This window comes from Papilio xuthus, unplaced genomic scaffold (assembly GCF_000836235.2).
Source record: "Papilio xuthus unplaced genomic scaffold, Pxut_1.1 DF826115.1, whole genome shotgun sequence".
Classification (NCBI taxonomy): Eukaryota; Metazoa; Arthropoda; class Insecta; order Lepidoptera; family Papilionidae; genus Papilio; species Papilio xuthus.
In genome coordinates this window covers 1662924-1673501 of record NW_013532534.1, presented here as the reverse complement: position 1 = coordinate 1673501, position 10578 = coordinate 1662924, and the positions used below count along the sequence as shown (strand labels likewise).

The following is a 10578-nucleotide window of genomic DNA, read 5'->3' as shown; positions in this document are numbered from 1 at the left end:
TCTTCTTCTTCTTCTTCTTCTTCTTCTTCTTCTTCTTCTTCTTCTTCTTCTTCTTCTTCACGTAACGAGGAGATCGTATCGCAAAAAAAGGAAGCAAAAAGGCTAAGGGAGGCATCCAGCCTGGGTCCCAACCGACGCCGCCGCAGACGGGGTGAAGAGAAGACTTATGCCTCCTTAACCGTACTAGAATGGCGGACTAAGGGGAAGTCCGTCACTCAGACAGAATAACGAGGACGCACAGGTTTCCCGTGCATTTGCGTTGCGTGCATGCGTCCATGCGTTGAGGAGGCGTCGTTGCCAGTCACCATCGGGTCGCGTGATCAATACGCGCAGTGTGCCCGCGTCCCGGTGCTCGGTGAGACGAGGGAAACACTGGGGTTTTAGTCGGTAGGCTTCCGTCTAGGGAGAGAGTCCGACGTTACCACCGCGCCTTTCTCCTCTTAGGGCGCGGTGGTATGCGTAACGCATTTCCCCACTATTAAAAAAAAGTTTGTACGAAGAAAGAACAAGAAAGGAGAGAAAATCTCTTTAGTCTGCGATTTTGAATCAAAAACGTGAGCGAATATTATTTAAAAAAAATATTACCTTTTTATATTTTTTTAGCTGTCAGTAGACAGCTGTCATTTTTGATGAATTGTAAAAAAATATAGATTTCCTTTGTTAAATATTTACCTTTTATTTTTATTTTTTTTGGGTATTTTGTATTTGATACATATAATTTAATATTGATTTAGAAATTTGGTATAATTTATTTAATTATTTGATAAAATTTATATTTTACAAAATGAATGATGATGAAGAAGACGAATTTATACTTCGGCCATTTGAACAGGGTCATTGGGAGTGGAGCGAGGATGCTAAACAATTAGTATTTATGAGGTAATAGAGAATTAACGATATTATATACGATACGAATTCCATAAGACATCGTATTTAGGTTCTAGAAAACCCATAAATTAGGTCTCAAACTAAAACAACTATTATTTCTAAAAGTGCCTACATGACAATTTCTTTGGCAAAATTTATTTTATTCAAATATACAATTTTATTGAACGTAATAAATACTCAATTAACAGAGAGGTGAAAACAATCGATATCGATGTACACGATATACAACCGCAGAGTATTAGGAAAATGGAATTTAAATACGAAGTAGATTTGCTGGAAGAGGTAAATATGATATAATATTTTTATGATAATAATTTATTGTTATGCTTAATATAATAATAGTAAATTTTTAGCAAAGGTTTAAAAAACACTTCCAAAGACAATATGTTGATGACGATGTCGTACTTCTACAGGTAATTTGTGTTCTATTTAGTTATTTATAGCAAATCAAAAATTCTCAATAAAATTATAGCGAAAATTGCGATTTTCTTTTATGATTTACGAAATTAACACTTTTTATATTTTGATAGCAATATTTAAAAATTATGTTGTTAAATTCAGTAAACAGTTACTTTATTAATTAAATATTTTTCAGGATGTTAAAGATATTGTTCTTTTTTGCGCACCAAAACCAATAATATCCCGAGACATTATAAATGTTCTACATATGCGCGTCGTCGACAGATTTCTACGAGCCTTAATATTTTATTGCCAGTATTATTTACAGGTATATATTATTTCTTAAATAAATGATTTTAAAATTAAATAGCTGTCCCCCGCGATTCCGTTCTTGCGGAATAAAAAATAAACGTAATACGTAGCGTATGTGTTCTTCCAGACTTTGCTCTACATCTATGCCAAATTACAGCAAGGTTCGTTTAGCCATTTCGGAGATAGCTACAATCAAACATCCATCTATCCATCTAAACATTCGCATTTGTTATATAAATAAGACAATAAGCTGCGCAATATTTAACATAAATTAAGCATTAAATGTCTTAAATAAGTATTGCATAGGTTGCTTCAATAATGGCGGATAGGATTTTGGACTTGCAAAATAAAATTAAAACAAGATTTGGTAAAAAAATCGAAGAGAGATATGAGGCAAATCTTAGAGACGTTCGCTTGTTACTGGCAAAGGAATACTGTTCAATGCTTCAAGGTAAATTTTAAATTGAATTCACTATAAATAAAATAATGACAATAAGCACATTAAAAATAGCTAAGCGTGTAATTTCATCGCATCTTAACCATGCCTATTTTTTCGTTTATTAAAATATTTAAATAGGTCAAGTTTCTTTGCGAGAGATCCTGTCTTTTAAAGATTATTCCGTGTTATGTAGAACATTACGCTATGGAAATGCATTCATTTTTATTCCTGCGTTATTTTAAAACCTGGCGAGAGGGCTATATAGAATCTACAAAACAATTTCTTTTTTTGTGATTCGGACAAGTTTTAAGTTTTAAGTCGTAGTAGTATAGAAATATAACATAGAGGTACATTATCTGAGAACTTATTTGTTTTAGGTACGGGAGAATACATCAAATATCACCATAATAAACTCGGGACAGCAAAATCTTTGTCAAAAAGGGATAGTGTAATTTTTGAATCCGTTTTACGTATAAGCACGCATATTGCTTGGGTGGCTCTCGGAAGAAAGTCTTTTCAACAAATCGGTAACTCTTACAATATCTTTACAACATGGGTTTCTGAGACCAATATCCTCTTTAAAAACTCTGTTATCTCCTTTTTGTCATAACGACACCGATGTCTATTTTTTTGTAGAGATCTCAGAAACTAACGGTAAGTTAACATAACAATGATGTACGATATCAATGAATTAAAAATTAAACGAATTTTTTAGTATTAATTAATACATGACCGACCGAACTTATTTGTTGGAAAATTATCATTAGTAAAAAGACGTTTAAATAATACCATAACCGTGGTTAAAACTGTTTTAGAACTGGAGCTACAAAGAGTATTCAAATCGAATACGTTTAACGTAGTAAAGCACTTTCTGAAAACTGACTTCGAGAAGGACATGTCTGCGGCGGAGCATTCAGTATTGTACGGCACGTGTGAACATAAGGAACAGATCCTGGGCATACATTCGCCCTTGTTAGCCGAGATCAACTGTGATAAAAACGCTATAAACTATCGATTATTTGGACTAGGCGATTTTGAATATCCCCAGTTAGTACAGTGTTCATTTTGTACATCTTTATCTAATCCCTTGTATATTTCTTTAGATGTTAGGGCTGTGCTCGCCAGTTTTGTTTTTAATTTTTTTTTTAATTACTTAAATGTCGTCTCACACATTCTGCTATTTTATAAATTAACATATAAAAGTAAGAGTTTTTTAATTTGTTAACTTACTAAGTACTTTTAGAAATTATTAGTTAGAATCCTTTGGCGCGAATGACGTGCTTTCGTTACAAAGTCCAATGTCAGAATGATTAGTGAGGGGACATAAACGTCGACATTTTAGTAAAGCTAGTTCGTCAATACACTTCCACATTTTCAGATTTTCTTCCTAAGAGTACCTATTAACGTATTGTATTAATTACAGTTTAACTTCACGACTTTTGTACTTCAAAAATATATTAGTAACTCCTGAACAGCAACTAGACAAGGTGGGACTATCCATAGGGATCATCGGTCTACCGCGGGATCGTTTTGACACCATGCTGCGCGAGGTCAAGAAACAGAGTACTAGTACTTCATCTGCGAGCTTGCGAAAAATTGCGTCACGGTATTGTAAACATTTATTCAGTGACATTATTACAGTATTTCAATGTCAACAATATTGCCAAATTGTTATCCCTTTCATTTTCGTTGAGAAAAAAAGAGACGCATGACTAAACCAATTGCATATTTAACAATTAAAAATGAGCAACGTATCAACGTCGTAGCTTACGCTTCAATTACGATGGTAGCGGTTCTCTTGCATTTCAGAATGTCTTCAAGTCGATCCTCAGCAGGAAAGAGTACAAAGGGTGCTTTTCTCAATTTACCACTATATCCCGATATAGTTCTTCCAGAGTCTCGCCCTGATCGTAGGTAAAGTAAAACAAATTTTATATCTATCTCTGTGGCCTTCGGTTCTCATGAGTTATCATAATTTAAATTATTGGTTTATTTGTTATTATTATAGCGAGGATCTAGCAGACGCGTTTCCAGGTACACCAACCCCAATCAAATACAAGAAGAACGAACAGCGCTTGAAATGGCTACGATATGCTGAACCAATGAGAAGAAAGAGACTACAAAGTTTGAAAAAGAAATAAACAATAGAAAAAACATTACACGATTGTCTATTGAATAATAGAATATATAAGAAAATATAATACATAAACATTTCTATTTAAAGTTTGTATATTTATCGCCTAAATGTTACTTAACTATTGATAAGATTGCATTTAAACTATAGTAGGATATTTTGTACGCCCTAAAACTACTTCTGGCTCAGAAATTAAAATATAACGTCTTTTTTTTAATTTACAAAGCATTGTTGGGTTCAAACCAGGAAATAAACGTATAAAACAATTTAATGTTTCTTGTACACGTGCCTGAATGTCAAGAAATTACAAATACTTATCTGTCGTAGATCATTTTCCGACAGGTTAAGTGGCAGAAACCGATTTCCAGTACTGCAATTACGCTGTCAGAAGCTATCTTTAATATTTGATGGAAACCTTTCGTGAATAGAAATCCTTTTCAGTACGTTCAATTTTAAAAGTAGGTTGACACTTAAACCTGTATATTTCAAATAATAAATGAAAACGTTGTGTTACTTATGTAGTTGGAGTAGAAGTTTGAAGTTGAACTCATTCCAAATCAAACGCGTAGCAATTGATTTAAAAAAAATTCAATGTATATAGGTTCACGGACTAACTCTGTCATGTCTATTAGGTTTAATATTGAATCATTAACACAATTATTCCATTGTAATTATTTTATTGTAAATAAATAACTATGTAAATAACTAAAAATAAACTTCACATAAAACTTACGATATTCACGTAAGCGTTAAATTAAATTCTTCCACTGATTATTAACCGTTCAACACAAAAATATAAATATTAAGGATATAAGATTCTTGCAAGTCGATTCAACCAGCGGAGACGTTGCACGTCGCTGCACGGCCGGATCTCCTCGGTTGCATCGGGAAAATGCGACGGGAAATACGGTCTGAAAATATTTTTATTTTACTTCCAAACAAAAAAAATATTACATTAGCTTCTTACTTGGTAATCTATCATTCCTTACACCATGACAAATTATATACAAACTAGTTGTCGCCCGCGACTCCGTCCGCGTGGATACATAAAAAACTTAATGTATACATAGATAAGTTAATTAAACAGCAGCTCTTCAAGGCATAAATTCGAATAAAATAAGAAATAAAAAAAGAATAGATAGTATACTATGTCCGTCTCCTGGCTCTAAGCTACCTTCTCATCAATTTTCAACCATATCGGTATAGCCGTTCTTGAGGTATAAATAGTGTAACTAACACGATTTTCTTTTACATATATAGATATATAAAATTCACTCAATTACTCAAATGGCTACATTAAAAAAAATTATTCACAGGATGTTTAGTCAGTAATTATAATTAGATCATTATAAATGAATAATCCTATTTCCAAATGTAAAAACCTACCTTTCCGATCTTTCTAACGATGTAAATTTTCTTTGTATTACCATTTGTTATGAATTAAAACTGTGAATAAGATCTCAAAATCACTTACATCTTAGCCTCTTTAGTTGGCAAAACAATGTCTGAGTATAATTTTAGAATTACATTTTTCTTTACTGACACAGAGCTTTTCGTGCTAGCGCTGTACGAACTTGTAGACGACCTGTATCAAAAAATTGGTAAATTAATATACACATTCAAAATATGTATTTTTGGCTATTAGACGATCATAGCGACGATCGATCTAAGTAATAATTACTGACATGGATGCTTTCGATTTGCCTTCCGTGACAGAGGGTAATGGTCTCAGCATGGTATCAAAGATAGAACGCGGCAAGCCCAAAATCCCCAGCACAATGCCAAATTCCGCTAACGACTCCTCGGGACCCGCCACCGCTCGCTTCATATACAATGTTCTTGCTGAATATCTGCATAAAAAATCACACATAATAATAAAATTTGAAGAGTTTGTAAGGGTTAATCCGAACTATTGATTACATTAGCCGTTCTAAGTTTGTAGGTTATTTCTAATAATGTTAAGCCGTGGGAAATAACAAACAAAAACATACTGGTATTAGTTCGTATTTTCGAATAAAGGTATAATTTTTTAATCAATACTCACTGATTATATTTAACAACTCCTAGACTTAATAAACGGAAATCAATATCTCTATGACAGAAGACTTCGTTCATGAGCGGCGAGCGCGTGTTCAGCTTTTTATCGCGACGTAGACAAATTCCGAGCAACGCGTCTTTCTCCTCTTTCATCATCTTGGCCACGTAGTCGGTGTGCAACGTGTGCTCGACCGCGTTGAATGTCTCCGATTTAAATATACGATTTATCTCCAATTCTAAAAGAATTACCGTTGTTATGATGTACTGGGTTAACAACTTTACGAGTACTAATCTATCCCTCAAATTTATTTTATAACAAATTTGAAGACATCTAAAAGAAATCATTCTTAAAAGCGTTTTTAGGTTTCAAGTTTTAAATAACACTTTAACTTAAGGAGTTTAAATCAGATAACATTTAAAGTGTGGTTAAAAATATGCGCTACGAACCTATCTGGTTGAAAGCTTTTCTGCCTAGAGCCAACCAAACAATTTGCACGGTCATACGCAATAAAGTTTCAAAAAGATGCGCGTCTTTGTCCGATAAAGATTTTCTCTTTTTCTGTGGGCCCATGTGATGAAATTTTCGCGTATCTCCACCACCTAAAAACAAGAACTGTTAAGGTGAAAAACAAACAAGCGGCCACCTGAATTTGCAGGCATAGACAAGCGGCCGCTGGCCATCCGTATTTACATTTAAATCTCTTTTGCATCCCCTTCCTTATAAGAAAGTGGTGAGAAGGGAAAGAAGACCAAAACTAGGCCTCCGTCCGGGAATCGCATGTAAATGTGGTTTGAATCAATATATTCATAAAACAATACAAACCGATAATCATCGTGCTATATTCCTTAGCGATGAGTACCCGCAAATCTGATAAATTATCCCGGAATTCATTTTCTAACATATCACAATACGGCGTCCGAACTTTCGCTTCCAGCTCTAACATACGTCGGGCCATTTCATCTGCAATCTATACCAATATTTTAAAATTAACCATTACATACGATCAACAGCGAAACAAGTTATGTATACAGATTTACAGCCACTTTTACCTGTAAATAATACTGCGAATACATTATAAGCGCACGTATGAATCTTTCCGTTGTAGGTAAATGGAGCATATTTATTAACATCGGGCTCAACAGACTGACCGGCGCTGTGAATAGTGCTATATCCTTCACATCCTGTAAGTCGTAATATTTTATAGACTTTTTGTATGACAAAATATTGCAATACGATACATTGAGCGTTAAGCGGCTTAGTGAGGAATTGCGAACTCAAATGTACCAAAATGACTGATACCATTTTATAAATATTTCTTACTTTTTACTAATGATATATCTGCAAATGTTTAAACGTAAAAATGGATGTTTGTTTGAACGTATCCCGATTAATGCTGCATGAAATTTGGTATAGATGTAGAACATAGTCGAGAATAACACGTGGGCTACTAATTATGTTTATTTTATTCCCGCGCAGATGGAGTCGAGGGCGGCTGGTAGTTTCATATATTTTGAAAATTTGGATGACCTTAATATTTATTACCTGCAAAGTTATAACATCAGGTTGTCCAGGTTTCAGTTTCCTTTGATATCGCCGTCTAAAACGTATCTAAATACAGAAACAAACGGTTACTGCAACTACAATTATCAATCGTAATAAAAATGTAAGAATCAGTACATACTATGAAAATGCATCATTTGTAAATATTTAAAAAAAAGTTACACTATTTTAAGTAAATTAATGATATACCTGTTCTATTAAATCTACATCGTCTCTAAATTCAACAGTTCCTGTGGGCACCTTAGTTGGTACTTGAATCGTTTCTACGGGTTTTGGCGGAAGATCACTGAAAATTATAATACAACTTTATCTTATTTAATATATTTAAAAGCAATTAAAAAAGGAATTCAGTTAGAAACACTGGTCGTTTGTCGTTTATCATAGGAATCTATATAGGAAGCGGAAACGTTCTCTTTCTGTACGTCGACTCGGCAACGCATCTGCAATTGTTGATGACTATGGACATTGGTTTGCATCGCTATTTCGGCGAATCCAGGTGGCCGCTTGCTCGTTTGCCATCGTATAAAAACAACGAAATTCTCGCGTCTTAGTTTATTCACGTAATCTTTACTTTTACTTCCGATATGTGTTGTTTATAATCTTAATCTCACCTAACAAATATTAAAGCTTGTGTAGCCTCATCCCAAACCCAGTGCCCGTCCTCATACAAACCACCGAAACCTCCTTCATCCTCATCTTCAGCCATTGTCTTATTACTGAATTCTTACTTATAAACAATAACAATAAGCAATAAGTTTATATCCACTAAAATAAATATAAATACAGTACAAACGAGTTCATCTGAAAACTGTCAGATTTGACAACTTTTTATAACATTTCTTTTCTTTGCGGTTGGTTTTAAAGCATAGACGTTTTATTTTTTGACAATTTGCTGACTTACTTAACCATCACAAACTTTTTATCTATAAACAAGACATCTTACTAATACTATAAATGCAAATGTTTAGATGTATTGATGAATGAATGGATGTTTGTTAGAAGATATCTCCAATACGGCTAAATGGATCATGATGAAATTTGGCATGGATGTAGAACATAGTCTGGAAGACAACAACCACTAATGATTTTTTTTAACACGCGCAGACGGAGTGGCGGGTGACAACTGGTGTTATATTATATTATATTTCGCGGTTAAATATATGTACACTTAAATCCTTTATAAGACATTCGGATGTGTTAAATGCTTACGGAGGCATTAAAAGTAATGATTTAAATACATAAGTAACAGTTCTTATCCTAATAAGACCGAAAATCTTCCGAAGCACGTCTCCCGGCCGCCACATTATTACCTTTAGAATGTATTTACGAATGTACGTGATTCACGGCTGCTATAACTTGCGAATTACAATTTTCGAAGCGTGTATTTGTAAGTTTGACAAAATTTACGACATCACCAGTAAGTTCTTACCAACCAAAGGCACTGAATATAAAGTTATGTTAATGTACCGAATGCACTAACTTCAAACCTTAAAACTTACAAAATGTTCAAAGTTATTACCGATTCGAGATGGACAGTCTCGCATGAATATCAAATATTTCAACTTTGAATTGCAATGTTTGATAAATGTACATTCGGTAACAGAATTCTGAGGGAAACTATTGTATTTTAGGTAGAGATGGTCATTGTTTTAACTTCAGTATTTCCATTAATTACAAGACAACGTACACTATTTGTTGAAATGATTTGTTTTCTCTTACTAAATTTTCCTCTATATTCGTTAATATTCTATTCATTTTATAGTTGAATAAACAATTTTCTAATCCTTACACATGCGGTTGATTCGTGTGGCATATGCATAATAAATATAGCTTAAATAAACGTTGAGGGAACAAGTGTGTCAGGTGTATTAATTCAATGAACCCGAGCACAGGCGATTGCTCGCGGGCTGTGCGGAGCTAGCGCTGCCCAGCTTTGATCCTGTGCGCTCCGCCGTGTGATCAGATGAGCCTCTACTTAGCGACACTTCACTGACGATTCTCGCTTGCTTTTCAAATGTTTATTTTAGATAGGTTATATTATTTTATATTTAAATCTTGAACCTATTCATAGGTTTAATGTTGCAAGAAAATAGAATTTGGTATTCCGTATATTTTCAACGCCGTCTAATTTATTTAAAACAAGAAACCAGTTAAGTATTGCTTTGTCTCTTAGCACTGGACTTTATGTATATATAAGTACTCATCAATATTACGCAACACGTCACAAGTAAATAATTTTTTTTTTCGTGAAACTTCCTCGGTGAAGTCGGCAAATTTATGAATCATAGGAAGATATACTGTTACTGTTCGGCCGTTTTTGTATAAACTACGGTTACGTAATCATATTGTTATTTCTTTGCTTTTAATCTGGTTACTTAAAAGACCTACGAAACGTTAACAAAACGCTGAATCACAAATCTGAATGAGCACCACTTTCCACTCCATTTCACCTTTATTTCCAAACTTCCGAACCGACGAACCGAACGATTAAATTAAACCAATAACTTTACCTATGCACTCGTGTGGAAATATATGAAACAAAAATATGTGACGAAATTAGAATGATAATCAATAGATTTAGATAATAGTACTAAAAGTAATACAATGAAGGCTTCAAGGATCTGTATAGAGTATAGAGTAATAGAGAGTATCGGTTCATTAGTGAGGGTCACGCTTATTCTAAAGTGAATCAAAATTTTCGCCTGACGTTACTGATTGATCATAGCTAATACCTATGATTTATAAAATTGAGTGTTTTAATTCACGCCATCTCTAATATTTAATAGCTCAATTAGTTAAGTATTTTAT

The 10578-nt window shown here is 33.8% G+C and overlaps 2 protein-coding genes across 3 annotated transcripts; one reads left to right on the top strand and one right to left on the bottom strand.

The window, feature by feature from the left end:
* The first annotated feature begins 1486 nt into the window (after window positions 1–1486).
* Window positions 1487–4255, top strand: LOC106123347 (uncharacterized). Of its 2 annotated transcripts, none has more exons than XM_013319606.1 (7): window positions 1487–1615; window positions 1906–2050; window positions 2416–2565; window positions 2854–3085; window positions 3462–3644; window positions 3848–3952; window positions 4047–4255. In XM_013319606.1, exons 1-7 carry the CDS (start codon window positions 1556–1558, stop codon window positions 4177–4179), a joined length of 1008 nt encoding a protein of 335 aa, XP_013175060.1. In that variant the 5' UTR covers window positions 1487–1555; the 3' UTR covers window positions 4180–4255. The 2 variants fall into 2 exon arrangements, with proteins under 2 accessions (XP_013175060.1, XP_013175061.1); XM_013319607.1 differs by having other exon boundaries at window positions 1896–2050.
* Window positions 4256–4838: 583 nt separating this feature from the next.
* LOC106123354 (uncharacterized) lies at window positions 4839–8592 on the bottom strand. Its single transcript, XM_013319615.1, has 10 exons — window positions 8382–8592; window positions 7960–8056; window positions 7753–7818; window positions 7260–7391; window positions 7033–7177; window positions 6657–6809; window positions 6217–6445; window positions 5858–6022; window positions 5647–5757; window positions 4839–5083 (listed from the first exon to the last, which is right to left on the bottom strand). The coding sequence occupies exons 1-10, from the start codon at window positions 8474–8476 to the stop codon at window positions 4975–4977; spliced, it is 1302 nt and encodes a 433-aa protein (XP_013175069.1). The 5' UTR covers window positions 8477–8592; the 3' UTR covers window positions 4839–4974.
* Window positions 8593–10578: the final 1986 nt, after the last annotated feature.

What these genes read in the sequence shown, in the direction of transcription:
- LOC106123354 (XM_013319615.1), bottom strand. Translation starts at nt 8,476, where the DNA reads ATGGCTGAAGATGAGGATGAAGGAGGTTTCGGTGGTTTGTATGAGGAC. An exon ending in ATGTAGATTTAATAGAACAG is followed by an intron (nt 7,819 to 7,959) that starts GTATATCATTAA and finishes TTCTGTATTTAG; the next exon opens with ATACGTTTTAGACGGCGATA. An exon ending in GGCAAATCGAAAGCATCCAT is followed by an intron (nt 5,758 to 5,857) that starts GTCAGTAATTAT and finishes TTTTTGATACAG; the next exon opens with GTCGTCTACAAGTTCGTACA.
- LOC106123347 (XM_013319606.1), top strand. Translation starts at nt 1,556, where the DNA reads ATGCGCGTCGTCGACAGATTTCTACGAGCCTTAATATTTTATTGCCAG. An exon ending in AAAGTCTTTTCAACAAATCG is followed by an intron (nt 2,566 to 2,853) that starts GTAACTCTTACA and finishes AAACTGTTTTAG; the next exon opens with AACTGGAGCTACAAAGAGTA. An exon ending in GAGTCTCGCCCTGATCGTAG is followed by an intron (nt 3,953 to 4,046) that starts GTAAAGTAAAAC and finishes TTATTATTATAG; the next exon opens with CGAGGATCTAGCAGACGCGT.